The following is a 19,941-nucleotide window of genomic DNA, read 5'->3' as shown; positions in this document are numbered from 1 at the left end:
ACATCGCCATCCCCGCCCAGCACGTCGTCAAGGGCGACAAGTTTGTGTGGCAGATGGACGAGGCCGGCGTCATCCAGGTCTACCGCGGCGAGGCGCCCTCGGCTGCCGGCGCTGCCGACCGGGCCGATGGCGCGCCGACCAAGATGGCCGATGCGGTCGCCGCTGCCGCCGCCGCCACCTCGTCCGGTGGCGACCCGAGCTCGTCGGCCCAAGCACCGGCCTCGACCTCGACCTCGTCGCCGTCGCCTGTATTCAAGATCCCGACGATCCGCGAGTACTTCCGCGACCTCGACTTTCTGCTCAACGTCATCTCCGACGGGCCCGTCAAGAGCTTTGCCTGGCGCCGGCTCAAGTACCTCGAGAGCAAGTGGAACCTCTACTTTCTGCTCAACGAGTACCGCGAGCTGGCCGACATGAAGCGCGTGCCGCACCGCGACTTTTACAACGTGCGAAAGGTCGACACTCACATCCACCACAGCGCGTCGATGAACCAGAAGCACCTGCTGCGCTTCATCAAGGCCAAGATCAAGCGCCACCCGGACGACGTCGTCATCCACCGCGACGGCAAGGACCTCACGCTGCAGCAGGTGTTTGAGTCGCTCAACCTCACCGCCTACGACCTCAGCATCGACACGCTCGACATGCACGCCCACCAGGACGCCTTCCACCGCTTTGACAAGTTTAACCTCAAGTACAACCCGATGGGTGAGTGGCGGCAGCCTGCCTGGCTGGCTCGCGCGCTCCGATGCGGGCCTCGCCCTAGAGTCGCTGAGCCGTGTCGTGCCCTTCCCTTTGCGGCTGAACCCTGAACCCGAACCCCTCTCTTCGACCTGTTGCAGGCGAGTCGCGCCTGCGTGAAATCTTCCTCAAGACCGACAACCTCATCAAAGGGCGCTACCTGGCCGAGATCACAAAGGAGCTGATGGCGGACCTGGAGCAGAGCAAGTACCAGATGGCCGAGTACCGCATCTCGATCTACGGCCGCACGCGCGGCGAGTGGGACAAGCTGGCTAGCTGGGTCGTCGACCACGGCCTCTTCAGCCCCAACGTGCGCTGGCTGATCCAGGTGCCGCGCCTCTACGACGTCTACAAGGCCAACGGCACCGTCGACAACTTCGAGCAGATTATCCGCAACGTGTTTGAGCCGCTGTTTGAGGTGACCCAGGACCCCACCAGCCACCCCAAGCTCCACGTCTTCCTGCAGCGCGTCATTGGCTTTGACCTGGTCGATGACGAGAGCAAGCCCGAGCGCCGCGTCCACCGCAAGTTCCCCGTGCCCAAGCTCTGGGACTTTAAGCACAGCCCGCCGTACAACTACTGGTGAGTCCTCGCGGCAGGGGCAGGCGGCCCCAGCCCTCGCACACGGGTTGACCCTCGAAGTCGACGCTGATCGTCTGCCGCATCCCTATCCCCGTCCTCGCTTTCGCCCCGCCGCCGCAAGGCTGTACTACATGTTTGCCAACATCTCGAGCCTCAATCAGTGGCGGCGCATGCGCGGCTTCAACACGTTTGTGCTGCGGCCCCACGCGGGCGAGGCGGGCGACACCGACCACCTGGCGGCCGCCTTCCTGACGTCGCAGTCGATCTCGCACGGCATCCTGCTGCGCAAGGTGCCGGCGCTCCAGTACCTCTACTACGTGAGTCGCTCGCACGCTCTCGCCCGCCTGCCCTCGCCCGACGATGCTCCCCCCTCTGGCCCCATCTCGCCCCGCCCCGTCCTGCCCCGCCCCGCTGCGTGCTGACTCGGCCTTGCACCCGTCCGCGCTGCAGCTCAAGCAAATCGGCCTGGCCATGTCGCCGCTGAGCAACAACGCCCTGTTCCTGTCGTACGAGCGTAACCCGTTCCCCAACTTCCTCAAGATGGGCATGAATGTCTCGATTTCGACCGACGATCCGCTCCAGTTCCACCTTTCCAAGGAGCCGCTGCTGGAAGAGTACAGCGTCGCGACGCAGATCTACAAGCTGACGCCGGCCGACATGTGCGAGCTGGCGCGCCACAGCGTGCTCCAGTCTGGATGGGAGATGGAGATCAAGCGGCACTGGCTCGGCCCCAACTTCCAAGAGGCCGGGCCGAGGGGAAACGTCGTCGCCAAGTCAAATGTGCCCGTGAGTCTGCCGCTCCTTCCTGCCCCCCCCTCCCCTGCAGTGGCGCCTGGCCTGGCCGAGTCGAGCCGGTTTCGTGCTGTGCTGTCCGTACTGACTTTTGGCCAACCCGTCTTTGGTCCCTCGACGTGGCGACGGCACATGACAGGACATCCGACTGCGCTTCCGCGAGGAGACGCTGCGCGAGGAGCTCGAACTCATCTGGCAGCAGACCAAACCCTCGGCCCCGCTCTAGAGGCGGCGTGCGCCCCTGGCCCCGCTCCACCTTTCGACGGTAGACTTGCCTCAGGACGGCGTGCGACGAATCCACACCTAGAGCCAGCGATGCAAACGCGAACGCGAACACGGACACGACATCTAGAGCTGCATTCGAAGCGAGCCGACAGAGGCGGACGGTGGGGATACAAGTACAGCACAGCGCCTGGCCGAGCGGCGGCGGGCGGCGGGCGGCGGGCGCGGGTCTATTCGGAGACGAGGACGCCGACCATGGCGGTATCGATCATGGCGTCGATGTTGACCCAGGAGTGGGTGAGGGCAAAGAGGCGCGTGCCGTCGCGGCCGGCTACGCGGAGCAGGTCGTCTTCGCCGCCCGGGTGGAAGCGGAGGTAGGGGGTGATGTTGTAGACCTTTCCGTAAAAGGCCGACCAGGCGTCGGTGCGGGTGTTGTGCTTCTTGAGCTCGCTCGGCGTCACGCGCATCAGCTGCGTGATGCCTCCCTGTCGAGTTTGAGACGGTGTATCGCCGGCCGACGATGAACGAGGAATTGCGCAAGAGGTGAGTACGAGGCGAGCGGGGGCTGAGCTGGGCACGACGGACGCGGACTCACCCGGAGGTCGGTGCTGTTCTTGAGCCTGGCCCAGTCGAGGGGCGAGCAGCCGGGGGCGAGGGCGACCTTTTTGCGCTTCTTTTCGCCCTTGTTGAGCGTCGCACCGCTCGCACCGCCGACGCCAGGAGGGGCGCTGAGGGCCGAGGTGCTGGGCGGGACCGCCAGGCCGCCGCCACTGCCATTGCCTCGTGTGGGCACCCGCAACCCTCCTGCTGCTGCTGCTGCGCCGCCGCCGCCGCCGCCGCCGCCGAGGGTCGGAGGTGGCGGAGGCATGAGCGCTGCGTCCTTTGAAGCCTTGTAAGCCGCAGATGATGGTGGTGCTGCCTTGATGGACTGGAGGAAGGCGGCAGCTGAAGAGGGCTTGGACGATGAGGAGGAGGAGGAAGAGGGAGGGGCGCCCGACTGGCGCTGTGCGCTGTTGAGGCTAGGGAATGCTGGCGGTGCATCGTCGTCATCGTCGTCGTCGTCGTCATTGTCTACTTGACCGGCTCTCTGCTGTTCCTTTGTCGATCTTGGCGCATCCTCGGCGTCGTGGAAGGAGTCATCGGCATCGCTATCGCCGCTGTCGGTGGCGGAGATGGAGATGCCGTCGAGGGTGATGGTCGAGAGCGGATCGTGCCGGCCCGGTGCGAGGAGCGAGGCCGATGCCATGATGTACAGATCGAAGCAAGGTGGGGAGGTAGTGCTTGATGCGCCGGAGAGGGGACGTGTGTGTGTGTGTGGTCGTGAGGCTCCGTCGAAGATGGTGGTGGCGGTGGTGGTAAAGAGGAGCGTGCGAGGCGGCCAGGGCTTTGCGGAGCTAGGCCGGCGTTGGGGTGCTGGCTTGGCCGAGATCCGAAATTCTTCCGCGCTGTGGCGGCGATTTAGGGGCAGACGAGGCAGGCAGGCAGGGCAGGCAGGCTGGGCAGGCTGGTCGGCCACAAGTGGAGAGGCGGGCCAGACAGAGAAAGAGAGACCGAGAGGCGCAGCGTGGCGGTGCTCGAGCCATGTGCTCACATGCGTCCAGCTGGCCTGGCCAAGCAGCAGCTAGCTAGCCCAGGCCAAGCGGGCGAGAGCCAAGCAAGCCCAACGACGACCCTCGCCTCGCCTCGCCTCACGTCGCCTGCCCACCTTCCTTCGCAGCTGCCCTCACCCTACTGCTCAGCCTTCTCTTCCGACCTCAATCACCATCTCTCGCCTGCCATCCCGCGACCCTCTTCCTCGATCGACACCCAACACCGTCACAACCCCCCTCCCCCCCCCCCTCGCTGCGCTTGCACCCTCCCTGTCAACGCGAGCCACCTCGACCCCCCATCCCACTGTCCACCGCTGCCGCCGGGCCCCACATCGCCCGCCATGTTCGCGGCCAAGAACCCCTTCGAGGACGTCGTGATCAAGGCCACCTCGGACGAGCTCACCTCCGAGGACTGGCAGCTCAACCTCGACATCTGCGACCGCGTCTCGTCCGAGGGCGACACGGGCGCCCGCAACTGCGTCGCCGCCATCCAGAAGCGCCTCATCCACCGAAACGCAAACGTCCAGCTCTACGCCCTCACCCTCTCCGACACGCTCTCCAAGAACTGCGGCCTGCCCGTGCACCAGGAGCTCGCAAGCCGCTCTTTTACCCAGACCCTCTCCCGCATCAGCCTCGACCGAAACACTCACGCCACCGTAAAGAAGCGCTGCCTCTCCCTCATCAAGCAGTGGGCAAACGACTTTGAAGACGAAAGCCTCGACCTCATGCGCGAGACCTACGACGCGCTCAAGCAGCAGAGTGGGTGCACAGTCAGCGCGGCGCAGAAGGAGCACTGCGCGGCGGCGAGTGCTGAGTTCCAGAACGCTCATTGACCTGCTCTGTCCACCGCCTCTACCTTTCCCTTCTCTCGCCACCGCGCCAGACGCCGACTTCGAGGACGAGCCCGAGCCAGAGAGACCCGAGCCCAGCTCCGAGCAGCTGAGGGCCGAGGATGAAGAGCTCAGGCGCGTGCTGGAGCTCTCGGTCCAGGACCAGGGAGGACGCGGCCACTGGGTCGCCAGCCACCCGAGCGAGACGGCCGGTCAGTCTTCGTCATCGTCGGCTGCCGCAGCATCCGCACCCGCCGCCGCCGCCGCTGGTCCTTCTTCCTCTGCTCCGCACAACTACGTCGCGCCGGCTCAGGCGTCCTCGACCTCCGGCTACCCGCAGGCCTCGTCTTCCTCGTCGACCGCACCAGCCGCTGCTGCCGCCGCCACGCCTGTTGCGGCACCGCAGGCTGACGCTGCCCAGGCTGCCGGCACGCCCGCACCCGTCGCCTCGCGCGTCCGGGCGCTGTACGACTTCTCGCCCACCGAGCCTGGCGAGCTGGCCTTTAGCAAGGGCGACGTCATCCGCGTCCTCGACTCGGTCTACGAGCATTGGTGGCGGGGCGAGGTGCGCGGCGAGGCGGGCATCTTCCCCGTCAACTACGTCGAGGTGCTGCCGGACCCGACGCCCGACGAGATGCGCCGCGAGGCCGAGATGGAGGCGCGCATCTTTAGCCAGGCGGCCAACATCGACCTGCTGCTGAGCAAGCTGCGCGGCCTCGACCCGGCGCGCGACAACCTCACCGAGGACGAGGAGCTGCAGGAGCTCTACCAGACGTCGCTGGCCATGCGGCCCAAGATTGTCAAGCTCATCGACCGCTACAGCACCAAGATCACAGAGCTCAAGGCCATGAACGACAAGTTTGTGCGCGCACGCGGCACGTTTGACGAGATGATGGAGCAGAGCCTGGCCAGGTACAACCCGGGCGGGCAGTCGACCCAGGACTATCTGCGCCCCCGCCCCGACTTTATCCAGCACCCGTCTGCCGGCTCGATCCCGACGCAGCATGGCCAGCCCGACTACGGCAACCAGTACGGCGGCGGGCCCGCTTACGGCCAGCAGCCGCAGCAGTACGGCGGGGTGCCGCCCGCTGGCCAGCCGGCAGGCTACGGCCCGGGACCGCAAGCACAGCAGCAGCCACAGCAGCCGCAGCAGCAAAGCCAGGACGACTACGCGCAGTGGTACCATGCCCAGGTGAGTGTGAAATCACGCGCGGAGGAGGGCACAGACGTGGTGAGGATGCTGACGAGTCGATCTCGACCATCGCTGTCTGGTTCGGCATCGCCGCAGCAACAGCAGCAACAGCCGCAAGGGCAACCTCAGCACCACGTTGCGCCTCCGCAGCAGCAGCCCTACGGCTCGCAGCCGCACCTGACGCCTTCCGGCCCCGTCAACGGGGGCGGTCCTTCGGCTGCCTCCTCGTCGACCGACGTGTCCGGATACCAGCCTGGCGGACCTGGTGGGCCGTCGGGTTACGGCCTTGCGCCGCCGCAGGACGACGAAAAGCGTCGGCTCTACGAGCGAGCCCGCGCCGAGGGCGAGGCGTTCCAGCAGCAGTACTTTGCCAACGCCGGCGCCTCGGGCAGTGGCGCGGGCGCAGCTCCGGCTCCGCAGGCCTATGGTGCACCGCAGCACGTCCAGTCGCCCTACCAGCCGCCGCAGCCGCCGCAGCCACCGCAGCAGCAGACGCAGCAGCAGGATCCGACAGCTGCGCTCGCCCAGGGCGTGGCGGGCATGCACGTCAACGGCGGCGCTGGCGCGGGCGCAGGCGGGTACTGAAGTGACGAGGTCGCAGTCGACGCAGTACGCCAAGGAACGGAGCCGAAAGTGATGCAGCCACCGGGCGTTTTCGAGACGACACATCTATGCACAGAGAGGGACCATCGCGATTTCCGTTGCGCGCGCGGCAGAGAGGCCGTGCCACGAGGAGGGTTCGTCGGGCAGCGACCATCGATGGCCCGCGCCATACGCCGGCTCACTCGTCGCGGACATAGTTGCCGGGAAACACGCCCTTTTGTCCGTTGAGCTCGCCCGTCCACCAGTCCTCGGTGGACGCGGTCCGTTCGGTGACGGCGATGCGGTCGCCGGCCTTGAACGACAGGTCGCCCTCGGCCTGGACGCGCGTAGGTGGGTGGATGGATGCAGCGGGACGTGGCAAGACGAAGCAGGGCGAGGAGACGAAGGTCAGCGGCTGTCTTTGAAGGGAGAGGGCGGGGCAGCGGCAGACGCTGGGGCTCACCGTCGCGGTGTAGTCGTAGAGGGCGACGACGTAGTCCTTTGGCGCCATGCCGGGCTTGGGCTTGAGCGGTGGCGGCGGGGGAGGTCTCTTTCCTGCGGCTGCGCTGCTGGCCGCCGCCGTCGTCGATCCTGGCGATGCGGGCGAGTAGCTGGGTGGCGGGGCTGCGGCTGCGGCTGCGCCCATCGAGGCCCTCGATGCCGAGGCGGGCGACGAGACGGTGCTGCTCGACGTCGACATCTGGCGGTTGAGGGTGCCAGACCTCGAGGGGGCGCCTGCTGCCAGCCCACCGCCCGCGGCGCGCCCGCCGGCGAGGGAGGCGGTCGAGGAAGAAGAGCGATTGGCGGCCAGGATGCGCGCCGATGGCCCGACGGGCTTGCGGATCGAGAGGGCGTCGAGCCTCTCTGCGGCGTCGGTGAGCTGCGAGAGGTAGTGGTCCTCGACGGTGTTGAGCGACGTCTCGGAGATGTCGTACTTGCCCTCGGTGAACGACTGGAGGCGCTCGAGGGTGAGGTAGAAGACGTTGAGCCTGCGAGCGGTGGGCGGCGCGAGAGGGAGAGAAGGGGCACGGAGGGGTGAGTCTGACGGGTTCCGACGGCGGCGGCGACCTCTGCTTGCCCACTGGCTGACTGGCGGCGGCGACCTCTGCTTTGCCCACTGGCTGACCGGCACCGGCACTCACTGCATGTAGTAGAAGCTGTAAAAGAGGGGCGTCATGAAGCGCTGGGCCATCTCGAAGAACTTGGGCAGCTCCTCCTTGAGTGCGTTGTTGTAGTACTCGTAGTCTGCGGCTGCGGTCTCGTAGTCCTGCTCGACCTTGAAGAGGGCCTGCTCGTCCTTGAGCGTCTTTTCCTTTTTGTCGCGCAGCTTCGAGTAGGCGTTGTTGTGGCGGTCAAAGTCGACGAGCTTGTGGTCGCGCTTGGTGATGTTTTTGCGGATGGCCTTGAGGACGGCGAGGAAGTCGTTTGCGGGTCCGACGACGCGCGACTCGATGAGCTCAATCTCGGGCGTGAGGGTGTCCTTGAGCTCCTCCATGTGGGTGAGGTAGGCCGAGATGTTGGTGATGGTGTGGGCGGCCTGCGGGTGTCGGCGCTCGAGGTCGTACTCGGCGCCCATGGGGTGGAAGAGGAGGTCAAAGTGTCGCCCGAAGTCGGAGCCGGACAGGAGCATGTCTGGTGGGGTCCCGGGGCAGGGGATACAGGAGGAGGGGATCGAGGCGAGGGGGGGCGAGGCGGGGCGATCCGGTCAGTCAGGTACGAAAGGCGACAGGCAGCCACGACGACGACGGCACCCACTCTTGACGGCATCGCGAAAAGTGGCGCTGTCCTTGAGGAGCTTCTCTGCGTACTTTTCCAGGCTGGCGAATCTCTGCTGGAGCGAGTCAAACTGCGGGTCGCTCGACTTTGCCGCGAGGCCGACGCGCGACGACATGAGGTGCGGCGTGCGCTTCATGGCCTTGGCGAAGCCCTTCATCTTGGGCGGCGGCGGCGGCGGTGGCAGGTGGTGGCGGTGGTGGTAGGTTGTGGTGGAGAGAGAGAGAGGAGGAATAGGGGGTGCGAGGCAAGAGTGTGCCGGACAAGGCGGTCGGTGATGGTGACCGGGAAGCGTGGCGAGGCAGAGGCGGATGAGAACCAGGATGGATGGCAGCCAGAGTGTAGTGTGGAGAGCCACACGGCAGGCCTGGCCAAATCGATGGTCCGCGGGCCTGGGGAGGGCTGTGCCTGCCTTTGAATACAAGCGCAGGTTGTAGGTCGGGCCAAATGCAACTTCGACGCCCCAAGAAGAAATTGGGGCGGCGGGTTGGAATACAAATTCAAGGTCGTGGGCGGCCTGGCCTGGCCTGCCGTGCTGCCGCCGCTGCTTGCCTCTGCCTAGCCTCTTGGGGCCTCTTGGCAGTCTCGGCCCGGCCCGCCTCCGACGCCGCTTTCACCTCTGCTCTCTCTCTCTCTCTCTCTTCGCCCGCGCCTCGAGCCTCCACATGGATGGCCCGTTCGTGTGTGGGCGTCTTTGGGGCTGAGCCCTCGACCTTGCTCTGATTTTTCGTTTGCTGTTGGTTGCAGCAGAGGGCCGCCGCACCTTCTTGTCGTCCTGCTCTCTACTCATCCCCAGCATCTCTCTCTCTCGCGCTCAACGTCGGGCCCCAACCGCCATGGAGAGCGAAATCACCCACATCCTCGCCTCCCTCTTTCTCGCTCAGCCACCCGCGCTCCCAGCCAACCGCATCGCGCCCAACCTCGCGACCCGCCTCCGCCTCCTCTCGCTCCCCGACGCCCCGCCAAGGGCAAACGACCCGGCGTCGTCCCTGGCAGGCACACATCCGCACCCGCACCCGCTCGGCTTCCTCCCCGAAGCTCACAGCGGCGCAGCCGACGACGGCGGCGATGATGGCCCCAACAGCGACGCAGCCAGGACGCGCCTCATCCGCTGGCTCGTCACCGACCTATACCCCTCCGACCACCCCGTCCCCACCCTAGACCGCGTGTCCGACCTCTTCTGGAGCCTCCGCGCACGCCTCATCAGCGCTCCCAAACCCGCACACATCGCACACTTGCACAGCGACATCGTCCAGCGCACCCTCTACGCACCCGGCGACGCCCGCAGCTTCCGAATCCGCCTAGACCTCTCACCAGGCCATGCCGACCCCGAACAGCTCACCGTTTTGCTCGTCGCCGACTGCGGCAACCCCACCGGCATCACAGTCAGTTACGAAAACATGCTCCCCACCTCGTCCATCCCCATCGTCGGCGACGTATGGTCGGCCGTCGTACCGCCAATGCACACACCCGGCCCGCAAGCCGTCTCGTCGCTGGCAGCCGCGCCGGCATCCTCATCCGCAACGCCCAACGACCAAGACGAGCAAGACCCCGCAGAGTACATTGGCGACGCGGACGACTTCTGGGCCGGCTACTCGGACGACGAGGGCAGCATCGCAGCACCATCAGCGCCCGACACCCGGCCGGCTCCAGGCGCGGGCGTTCCAACCGATCGGCACGCGTTCGGACTCACAGTTGACCATCGTAACGGCGTCTCGGATCGAGAAGAGCTAGTGGCGCTGCGGGATGAGAACGTGCAGCTCAAGAAGCAGCTGCGCACCGCCCTCGACGACATCAGGCGGATCCGCGACGAGGCCAGCACGGTCATCGCTGCTCTGGAGACACTCCTGCCGTCCGCGGCATAACACCCCTTTCGGTCCTTGGCCCCCGGCAGTCGTGCAAGTAGGGGTTGATCCTTTTCGAGGCCAGTCGTCACGTCGTCGAGAGCTTCGTTACAATACATTCAGCACAGCATAGTGACCTTGGGACCTTCTCGCCGCGCCCGGTCACAGCCCCTTGGGCCCGTCCTGCAGCCTCATGCTGAATCTCGTCGGGTCCCAGCGGGCATAGGTCCGCCGCATCTCGTCAAAGGCGCCGTAGGTGGCAAACGTGTCCTGGCTCTTGTCGGCCTCGTTGAGAAAGAGCGGCAGGCCCCGCGCATCGGCCGACCGGCTCCACTCGGCACCCAGAGCGGCGCGCTCGACGTCCATCGACGCCGGAAAGGCGGTGCGGTTGGCAAACAGGTAGTCGGAGTGCTGCACCGACGCAAAGTTGACGCCGCGCGGCGGCGAGATGACGCTGCCGCCGTTGCGGTAGCTCTGCTCGACATGCGTCGTCTTGATGGGCGTAATGCTGCGGGCGAGGCGGGTCGGACCACGGCAGGGGAGGAGCCGGGGCAGGCGCAATGTGAGTCGATACGCTCGGCTGCCTGTCATGCACACGACGGCGCTGCTTCCGTGCCTCACCTCATAAAGCTCATCTCCAACAGGTGCAGGTTGTCGACGAGGTATCGACGGTACGCCCTCCAGAGCTCGTGGAAGCGCGTCACCTTCTCACCCGCCGGCGACGGCCGCGTCATCTGGCCCCACCATCGGTAGCTCAGCTTGCCCTCGTATCCGACGGGCGTCTGGCGCGTGGCGTCGAGGTAGGAGCGCGGTTGGACGTCCATGATGGCCGCCGGGATCGCGAGCAGATCGGCGTAGTGGGCCTCGAACGCCGCCCGGTCGCCCCGGTAGAAGACCTGCAGCGCGCCCGACCACGTCAGTTTGGGCTGCTGCGTGAAGCCAAACGAGGCGGTGAGCGCTGCGCGCGGGTCGTCTGGCGACGCAACCAGGCGGTCGACGGCCGAGAGGACCTGCTCGATCTGGCCCTCGGCGTACTGCAAGGCCGGAGCGGGAGCAGGACGACAGAGCGAGGCGAGCGGATCAGTAGCGGGTATCAGCGGCGGCGCTGGCGGACGGCGGCGGACGGCGTGCGCAAATCGAGCACGGCTACAAGGCGAGGCTCATCGCGCGCGCGCGCTTACTCACGTAGATGTTGCCGCCGTACCAGTGCTTGTCGTTCTCGGTACCCGTCTCGACGGCCCTCGCCTGCCAGCGGGTGACGATGCCGAACCTGCCACCGCCGCCCTTGATGGCGCGGAAGAGGTCGACGTTCTCGCGCGACGACGCCCTGACGATGCGGCCGTCGACGAGGACGACGTCGACCTCGACGAGCTGGTCCGAGGCGTAGCCGTACTGCGGGCTGAGGAAGCTCAGTCCACCTCCGAGGAGCAGGCCGGTGCCCACGACGCCGACGCGGCCGCCGAGGACCGAGACGCCGTGCGGTGCGGTGGCGTTGTACACCTCGCCCCACCGGACTCCGGGCCCGAAGGTGACGGTGCGGCGGTCGGCGTCGTAGTCGATGCCCCTCATCTGGGAGAGGTGGATCAGCACGCCGTCCGAGACCGTGTCCCAGCCCTGCATGCCCGAGTGGCCTCCGGACTGGACGGCGTATCGCGCCTGGTGGCGGAAGATGACGCGCATCGCCCGCGACACGTCGTCCGTCGAGCGCGGGAAGACGGTGCACCGCGGCGTCGAGCGCGTGTTGATCAGGTTAAAGGCCGTGTCGGAGCGGGCGGCGCTGCGGTACGTGGCGGGGGCGAGGAGGTAGGAGAGTTCGGCGCATGCCATCGAGGCGGGCGTGGGGAACCAGGGCGATGCAGAGGTTGGATCCGTCGTGGTCGTCGTCGTCGTCACCGGAAGCGATCCCGTGGGGCCCGCGCCCGTCAAGGCGAGCAGCAGCGCGGGCAGGAGGAGCGTCAAGGTCGGGCACCGCATCGCGGCGAGGTTGCGCAGCGGTCAAGGGTCAGGGGCGAGGTTCGCTCGCTCACTTGCTCGCCGCCGGGTTCGTCGAGCAAGTCCAGTCGTTGCGGTCGTGTCTCGTCGAGGTCGGTCGCAGAGTCGGTGAGTCGGTCGTCGCAGGGCGGTCGTGGCAGGAGAAGCGTGCTTGGGTATCGGCATCGAGGTGAAGCGACGATCCCAGGCCTGCACTTATACGCCTTCCACCATCGCCATCAGACCGACCGCCTGGCGGGATCACAGTCCTCGCTGGGCCCTCTTCTCGCGGCCGTCAAGCCGGTCGATGGTCGGGGGGGCTGCGATGTAGAAGGCGGGTGCAGCCAGGCGACATCGAGCAGGTGCCGGCCTGACCAGGCAAGGCAGTCTGTGGACCTCCGAGCATGGGAAGCGTTGCACAGGTACGCCCTGCCTCTTGCACCCCTTCTCCATGTTCACGAGCGCGGGCCGCAGCGGCGGGGTTGCCCGACCTCATTGTGTCCCGGCCTGGTCACACCTTCCTTGATCGCTCCCACGCTCTGCTTCTTTGCATCTCACGATCACGACCACGACCGCGACCACGACCGCCAGGACAGGGCACGGCACGACTACCGTGGCATGCATCAGCCGCTCTGGCTGGGGCGTTGCATCTCGGACCGCATCGCACCGCTGCTGGGATGGACTCCCTCGACTCGCCCCTCGATTCCCGCCCGACTTGGGCAGGGGAAACGGACGAGCTGCCTTCTTTTCAAAGGCCGTACCCGAACGAAAGGGGAGAAGGTGTTCCTGTGGCCTTATTTACGCCGTGCGGCGGCGGCGGCGGCGGCGGCGGCGGTGGCGGCAGAACGACGACGGGCCGACATGCCACGTTGGGACGACGACGATGATGCGAGAAGAGAGGTACGGCAGGCGTGCGTTTCTTTCCCATCATCCTGCGACAACGGATGAAGGTTAACGTCGATGCGGGGGTTGTCGACGAGCGGTTCGCACGAGGGCGAAGAAGCAGGGACCCAGGCAGGCAGTGGTTCGAGGAGGCATGAAACGAGGCGACGGCGGCGGCGGCGGCGTCGCCCGTTGGTGCATCCGTACGCCACCAACGCTACATCCTGCCTGGCCCTGTTGGTCTGACCCGGTCATGCCTTTGGATCCAACCACGGCCCAGCTTGCGTCGGAAGCAGAGTTCTACCGTGGCATCCTTGTTCTCACCCCCCGGGCTGGGGGTGTTGGCCGTCGGCTTCCGTCGATCCTAATCCTAGGTCGGTACCATGACTGCCACAGTCGCCGCAGGGTGCGTGGGAGCCGCCGCCCGACTTGTCCACCGACGACGACGACGACGACGACGCCACCACTCGCCTGCCCATCCATGAGCGATCGAATATGGACCTCCCTCGCTACCTGCTCGCCGACCCGAGCCCGTCGCAACCCGTCGGGCGCTGCCTCGAGGAAATCACACGTCGGTTGGGCATCACAGCCCATCTAGGCCCGCCGCCGCCGCCGCCGCCGCTGCTGCTGTATTCGTTCCCACAACACCTCGACACCACCTCGAAGCTCTGCGACAGACGGGCCAAAGGATTCGGCCCGAGGATGGCACTGCACTCTGCACTGCACTCGGTCATCGCGCGCTGCCTCCTCCATCGCGACTCGACGAGGGGATGAAGACTGCATTGCAGCCGCCGAGACCGGACGTGGCTGCTCTCCGAAACAATCCGTCACGGCCATGGCTTTCGCGGGATGATGGGAAGGATTGTTCGATTCCATGGTGCAGTGGGCACGGGACGGACAGCGACTGTCGCTGCGGCAAAGAAGGGCGCAGTCACTTACCTCGGTGCTTGCTGGGGTGGAGCGACGACCTCGAGCCGGAGAACGACGAGAGGATTGAGGTGCTGCGACTGCGACGAAGACGAAGACGACCGACGACCGACGACCGGCGATCTAGATACGACCAAGTCGGGAAGAGAGGCAGAGGCAGAGAGGGAGAAAGAGAGCGGTCAGCCACTGCCCGAGCGCGATCTGGATGGAGTGACTCCTCCTCTTCCTTCCATCCCTTGCAAGCGACGGTCCGCCCTCCCCGTTGTCCTTGCCCAACAGGACCCGCGGTACGACTGATCAGTGTAACTATGACATAGAGATCCTTGCAAGAGGCAAAATAGGTAGAGTGCCAAATGCTCAAGATGTTTTGGAATGTTTTCATCCTTTCGTCCGGCGCTGCGCACCACCTCGGCGGCCACCGCGAGGTGTCCCTCCATCGACGAGCGAAGACGGACGATGCTTACCTGGTGCGCTACATCGTCGGCACCCGTGCGGTGTTGTGTTGTGTTGTGTTGTGTTGTGTTGTGTCGAGGTGAGGTTGGGCGGAAGAGGGTGCGGGTGGATGGTGAAGGTGGTGGGTGGAAAGGCGAGCGCCCTCTAGCGAGCCAGACAAGGTCGGACGCCTCCCTTTTTTCTTCTTGACCCACGCCGCCGGCAGGCGAGCTGTCGCACCCGCACCCGTCGAAAAAAAGTCTCGAGAGTCGAAAAAAAAGATCGGGGCCGGTTCCGAGTTTGGGCCGTCAGGGTTGGCCGGTGTCCGTCTGACTCGGCCCCTGGGCCTGCAGACCCAACCTCCCCCAACTCCAACCCCAACGGCATCGTTGGACGCCGGATCGCGATTGGCCCCTCGTCGCCAACTGATATCAAACAGCCGACAGCGGCCATCTCGATCTACATATATACGTGACCTTGGCACCGCGACAGGGGTTCCGCCGTGCACTCGCCTGCCTCGTTCGACTTCCGAGAACGTCGCAGGACGGCTCCGGAGCGTTGCGATCGGACGCTGACCACATCGCCTGGCGACCTCGAAGGCGGATCAATCTGACCCTGATGAAGACGATGACCACCACCGCCCGCCCGTGAGAGGGCTCTATCTGGGCCGCATCGGCAGGGGCCGGACGGACGGCCTGCCGGCCTGCCAGGCAGCGCCCGCGTCCTTCTCAAAAAAAGAGACGAGAGAAAAAAAGTTGGCGGACGGGCGGGCCGGTGAGGCTGGCCGGCAGGACGAAGCGGGCGCGCGCATGGCTGAAAGGCCCCAAGCCAGGCTCGACTGCTCGACTGCTTGACTGCTCGCCTGCCCATGGCCGGCTGGCCTGCCACAGACTTCCTCCTGCAGGCAAGGCTGCAGCCGCTGCTGCCCGCGACCCGGCCAGACCCAGACCTTCTCATCCAGGGCTCGCCCATCCGCTCACCTTTCACCGTCCCGTCCTCTGACCACCATCCACCTGCTCGCGCACGCAACGCACCGGCCACTCGACCGCTCCTCCTGATTCTCCTCGTCTCCTTTTCTTCCCTACATTCTCCTCGCTTCGGCTGCTCTCGTCTTTCTTCTCGTACCTCGACCGCCATGTCTCCGCCGATTGCATCAGGAGGAAAGAGGGACTCGGCCCAGGCGCGCCTGCTGGGCTCGGGCACCTCGGGCATCGCAGAGCTCCTCGTCTTCCACCCCGTCGACACCGTCGCCAAGCGCCTCATGTCCAACAAGCAGCAGGGCATCAGCATGTCGCAGATCGTCTTCAAGGACAAGGCGACGGCCAGCGTCGGAACCAAGTTCATGTCCCTCTTCCCCGGTCTCGGCTACGCCGCAGGTGGGTAGCCCCGAGCGTCACGAACAGCAGATAGAGCACAAGATGAGCCCCATCAATACCATGACATGGCTGACGATGCTGACGCCTGCCTTCCTCTGCCATCCGCGCCCCCGCCGCGCCTTTTGCTGCAGGCTACAAGGTGCTCCAGCGAATCTACAAGTTCGGCGGCCAGCCCTACTTCAACGACTACCTTCGCAGCAACTACAAATCCAAGTTTGACAACCTCTTTGGCGAGCGCGCCGGCAAGTCGATGATGAGCGCCACCGCTGGATCGTGAGTGCTCGCTCGCTGCCCGGCGGCCTTCTGCGTCGATGCTGCATCGAAATGGGACAATGCTGACCTCGCTCTTCGACCCTGCCCACGGTTTGCCATCGCCCCTGCAGCCTGACCGGCATCGGCGAGATTGTGCTGCTCCCGCTCGATGTGCTCAAGATCAAGCGCCAGACGAACCCCGAGGCGTTCCGGTCGCGCGGCTTCCTCCGCATCCTTGCCGACGAGAACGTGGCGCTTTACCGCGGCTGGGGCTGGACCGCCGCCCGCAACGCTCCCGGCTCGTTTGCCCTCTTTGGCGGCTCGGCCTTCACCAAGGAGTACGTCTTTGGCCTCAAGGACTACAACTCGGCCACCTGGACCCAGAACTTCTTTGCCTCGATCGGCGGCTCGGTCGCCTCGATCACGGTGGCGGCGCCGCTCGACGTCGTCAAGACGCGCATCCAGAACGCCAACTTCGAGAGCAAGGTGGGCGGCGTCACCATCATCAAGGACATGATCAAGAACGAGGGCTTCCGCGCCTTTTTCAAGGGCCTCACACCAAAGGTCCTCGTCGTCGGCCCCAAGCTCGTCTTCTCCTTCACCATCGCCCAGTCCCTCATCCCCTTCTTTGGACAGTACGTCTGAGCTGCTCGGTACTCCCCTAGCGGCAGCGGCGGCGACGACGCGGCGACAATGACGAAGCCGATGACGAAGACGATAACGAAAACGAAGACGACGTCGGATGGCATAGAGAGATGCGGGATCGGTCCAGCGTGACGGACGAAGCGGACTCGAGGCGGCTGCGCGAGCCATCCACAACGCCTGCAGCGACCGGAACGGAGGGCGAGGATGGAGCGCTAGCCGGTGTGTGGGCCGGTCGGCAGGCAAGCCGAGAAACCCTGGCCTCTCCGGACCATCGAGATGGACGACGACGGCTCGCGGCGGATTTCGACCGGCAAGCGCGACGCCGGGATGTGCCGGCGTGGAGTGTATCGGATCGGATCGGATCGGACCCGCACTGCCGGCGCCCCCGCTCCTCTTCGCTCCCGATCCGACATCCGACATCCTCCCTCCTGCCCCCTCGGTCCCTCCTCCCTCTCAGTCTCGATCAAAAGCTTGGCCAGCAGCACCGTCTAAGCCGCGGACCGAGGCCAGCACGCATCCGCACATGCACGCTCATACACATGCACACGCACTCGGCCACCACAACCACCACCGCTCCGTAACGACGATTAGAGTCAAGCCGCGCCCGCCTCGGCTTCCTGTATGTCCCCTACTTCTTGGCTTCCCACCTGTACAAATCCACTTGCTCGTCACCTCCGCCTTGCCCCTTGCCCTGCCTGTCCACGCCTGCGGCCTCGAACCGAACGGCTTCGGGTCCGGACCGATCCGCGACAGCGTCAGGACTAGCTAGTCCCGCTGGCAGCAGCAGCAGCTGCACGCCAAACGGTGGGCGTCGCCAGAGAGAGCGGCCGCCTGCTTGAACGCTTGCTTGCTTGCTTGCTTGCTTGCTTGCTTGCTTGCTTGCTTGCTTGCTTGCTTGCTTGCTTGCTTGCTTGCTTGTGAGCGCGGGCACGCGCCGCCCGCCTCCACAGCGTCGGCCAGGTCAGGCCAGGTCAGGCCAAGCTTGGCTAGCCAGACGCACGGATCAGCTCCTGCCCCCCTGCCCGGCAACGCTCGGGCAGGGCACCAGCAGCGGGGAAATTGGGCGACGCACACTCGGAAGCGCAGACAAAGAGCAGGGCGGGGGGGGCGGACCCTTCCATATAAACCACCACCATCATCCCCCGCCCGCCTCGCCCCCGCTCCCCTCTCCTCTTTCCCGTCGTCAGTCGCAGCCCTTCGGCCCGCCTTCTTGGCGTTCGCTGCCCCTTGCTGCCGGCCCAGTCCCTTTCGGGGCCACCGAGCCTGCCTCGATACCAGAGGTGGCTGGCAGCGGTGGTGTGTCGCCGTCGCTTCGATCCCTGAACCCGTACCAGCAGACGAGGTCCGCTGGGGCTACCCACCTCCTCTGCCGCGCTCCAGACCCCTCCCTCACTGGCATACACTCCGGCGCGATGTGGTCGCTCTTTGCCTACCTCTGCCTAGCCTGGTACGCCATCATCTGGTCCATCTGCCTGCTGGGCCTCTCGCTCGCCCGATCCTACTTCCGCCCTCCGATCCCGCGCTCGCCGCTCGCACCCCATCGCACCTCGGACCTCGTCACCAACGCCCTGTCCCGGCCCTCTTCCGATGCTGTGCCACAGCAGAGGCCCCGCGACGATGCAGGCGCCGCCGTCGTCGACTCCGACACCTCGTCGGTGCCGGGCGTCTCGATCCTTCGCCCTCTCTCGGGGCTCGACTGCAACCTCGTGTCCAACTTGTCGTCGTCGTTCCAGCAGGACTACCCTGCCGACCGCTTCGAGGTGCTGCTGAGCATCAAGGACACGCAGAGCAGCGAGGCGCAAAAGGTCTTTGGCGTCGCGCAGATGGTCATGGCGCGCTACCCGCGCATACAGGCGCGCATCGTCGTCGGCGACGAGGTGGCCGGCGTCAACCCCAAGATCAACAACCTTGTCCGCCCCTACTCGCAGGCACGCCACGACATCCTCTGGGTCGTCGACAGCCAGGTGTGGTCCCCGCCCGGCGCAATGGCCCGCGCCGTCGACCACCTGATCCGCGCCCACGACCAGCCCCGGCCCCTCCCCACCTGGCTCGGCAGGAAGCCGCACGGCTCCAGGGTCGGCCTCGTCCACCACGTGCCCCTCGCCGTGCTGCCCGGGACCAGCTGGGGCTCGCAGGTCGAGCGCGTCTTTCTGAGCACCACGCATGCAAAGATGTACCTCGCCATCAACTCGCTCGCCATCGACAGCTGCGTCATGGGCAAGAGCAACATGTATCGCAGGTCGGACCTCGAGCGCGTCCCCGACAGCTTCTTTGAGGTCGGCACCGGCGGCAGCCGCGGCGAGTCGGGCGCCATTGGCAGCGACGCATTCACGCGGCACGAAGGCGACGCAACCGCCGAGGACGACGTCGACGTCGACGTCGACGCCGACACCGACAAGGACGCACGGCGGCGGCAGCAGCAGCAGCAGCCGCTCCTTGCCTCCTCATTTTCGCGCTCATCGCCGACGCCGCCGCTCCCCTCGTCTCAGGCCGGTGGCGCGGCCGCATCGTCGTCGACAGCACCAGCGACCACCAGCACGACCACCGTCGCCACCACGCCGCATCCGCCGTCGCCGCCGACGACGACAACTACAGTCCGCACGTCGTCGCGCGCCCTCGCCCGCTTCGGCATCTACCTGGCCGAGGACAATATGCTCGCCCTCTCTCTGTGGCGGCCGCCGCTCAGCCTCTCGCATGTCCTCGCGCGGGGCGACGTGGCCCACACGTCGGTCGGCGACATCCGGACGCTGCGCGACTACGCCGAGCGCCGCATGCGCTGGATCCGCGTGCGCAAACACATGGTCCTCGGCGCCACGCTCGCCGAGCCCTTGACCGAGAGCGTCGTCGCCGGCCTGCTTGGCCTCGTCGCCGTCCGCTGGTTCCTCGGCGCGACGTCGGCCACATCAGCCGCCCTCTTCCTCGCCGCCCACTTTGCCGCGTGGGGCTATGTCGACTGGCAGGTCATGGTGGCCCTCCAGGGCGGCGAGCCCGTCCAGCCAGGCGAGGGCTGGACCCTGATCAAGGCGTGGTGCATCCGCGAGGCCATGGCGCTGCCCATCTGGGCCTGGGCCGTGTCGGGCAGTACCAGTGAGTGCACAGGATCGAGGCAAGGAGTGGCGCGACGTGGCGCAGCTGCGAGCGGAGATATGCAGATGGGCTGACTGATCCCGAGCCTCTCTTTGCATTCCAACGACGACGCGGCGACGCGGCAGTACAATGGCGCGACAGGCGGTACCGCGTCCTGTCCGACGGGCGGGCAGCCACCATCTCGCCCGGTCCGGTGGGCAAGCGCGGAGCGAGGGGATCGAGGGC

General features: G+C 66.2%; 8 protein-coding genes across 8 annotated transcripts in view; 5 read left to right on the top strand and 3 right to left on the bottom strand.

Moving 5' to 3' along the window:
* PFL1_03793 (uncharacterized protein) overlaps window positions 1-2,338 on the top strand; it is a gene marked incomplete at both ends in the record, with an annotated part of 4,235 nt that extends 1,897 nt beyond the window's left edge. The window contains 5 exons of the mRNA XM_007881317.1: window positions 21-705; window positions 840-1,320; window positions 1,442-1,637; window positions 1,771-2,106; window positions 2,252-2,338. Coding sequence (XP_007879508.1) covers window positions 21-705; window positions 840-1,320; window positions 1,442-1,637; window positions 1,771-2,106; window positions 2,252-2,338 — 1,785 coding nt within the window. The remainder of the gene's footprint in view (window positions 1-20; window positions 706-839; window positions 1,321-1,441; window positions 1,638-1,770; window positions 2,107-2,251) is intronic.
* Window positions 2,339-2,564: 226 nt separating this feature from the next.
* On the bottom strand, window positions 2,565-3,580 carry PFL1_03792 (uncharacterized protein; the record flags this gene model as incomplete). Its single annotated transcript, XM_007881316.1, has 2 exons — window positions 2,565-2,819; window positions 2,930-3,580. The coding sequence occupies 2 exons, from the start codon at window positions 3,578-3,580 to the stop codon at window positions 2,565-2,567; spliced, it is 906 nt and encodes a 301-aa protein (XP_007879507.1).
* Window positions 3,581-4,264: 684 nt separating this feature from the next.
* PFL1_03791 (uncharacterized protein) lies at window positions 4,265-6,530 on the top strand (the record flags this gene model as incomplete). The annotated part of the gene is made up of 3 exons (XM_007881315.1): window positions 4,265-4,682; window positions 4,807-5,945; window positions 6,042-6,530. 3 exons carry the CDS (start codon window positions 4,265-4,267, stop codon window positions 6,528-6,530), a joined length of 2,046 nt encoding a protein of 681 aa, XP_007879506.1.
* Window positions 6,531-6,726: 196 nt separating this feature from the next.
* Window positions 6,727-8,460, bottom strand: PFL1_03790 (uncharacterized protein; the record flags this gene model as incomplete). Its single annotated transcript, XM_007881314.1, has 4 exons — window positions 6,727-6,864; window positions 6,991-7,516; window positions 7,670-8,159; window positions 8,283-8,460. 4 exons carry the CDS (start codon window positions 8,458-8,460, stop codon window positions 6,727-6,729), a joined length of 1,332 nt encoding a protein of 443 aa, XP_007879505.1.
* A 676-nt stretch (window positions 8,461-9,136) lies between these two features.
* PFL1_03789 (uncharacterized protein) lies at window positions 9,137-10,165 on the top strand (the record flags this gene model as incomplete). The annotated part of the gene is made up of 1 exon (XM_007881313.1): window positions 9,137-10,165. The coding sequence occupies one exon, from the start codon at window positions 9,137-9,139 to the stop codon at window positions 10,163-10,165; it is 1,029 nt and encodes a 342-aa protein (XP_007879504.1).
* A 141-nt stretch (window positions 10,166-10,306) lies between these two features.
* PFL1_03788 (uncharacterized protein) lies at window positions 10,307-12,118 on the bottom strand (the record flags this gene model as incomplete). Its single annotated transcript, XM_007881312.1, has 3 exons — window positions 10,307-10,652; window positions 10,766-11,178; window positions 11,330-12,118. The coding sequence occupies 3 exons, from the start codon at window positions 12,116-12,118 to the stop codon at window positions 10,307-10,309; spliced, it is 1,548 nt and encodes a 515-aa protein (XP_007879503.1).
* A 3,373-nt stretch (window positions 12,119-15,491) lies between these two features.
* PFL1_03787 (uncharacterized protein) lies at window positions 15,492-16,629 on the top strand (the record flags this gene model as incomplete). Its single annotated transcript, XM_007881311.1, has 3 exons — window positions 15,492-15,732; window positions 15,864-16,005; window positions 16,116-16,629. The coding sequence occupies 3 exons, from the start codon at window positions 15,492-15,494 to the stop codon at window positions 16,627-16,629; spliced, it is 897 nt and encodes a 298-aa protein (XP_007879502.1).
* Window positions 16,630-18,041: 1,412 nt separating this feature from the next.
* On the top strand, window positions 18,042-19,790 carry PFL1_03786 (uncharacterized protein; the record flags this gene model as incomplete). The annotated part of the gene is made up of 1 exon (XM_007881310.1): window positions 18,042-19,790. One exon carries the CDS (start codon window positions 18,042-18,044, stop codon window positions 19,788-19,790), a length of 1,749 nt encoding a protein of 582 aa, XP_007879501.1.
* Between the last annotated feature and the right edge of the window lie 151 nt (window positions 19,791-19,941).

This window comes from Pseudozyma flocculosa, assembly GCF_000417875.1.
Source record: "Pseudozyma flocculosa PF-1 unplaced genomic scaffold scaffold00012, whole genome shotgun sequence".
In the NCBI taxonomy this organism is placed as follows: Eukaryota; Fungi; Basidiomycota; class Ustilaginomycetes; order Ustilaginales; family Ustilaginaceae; genus Pseudozyma; species Pseudozyma flocculosa.
The sequence above is the reverse complement of the archived record's forward strand: the minus strand, read 5'-3'. Positions and strand labels throughout refer to the sequence as shown.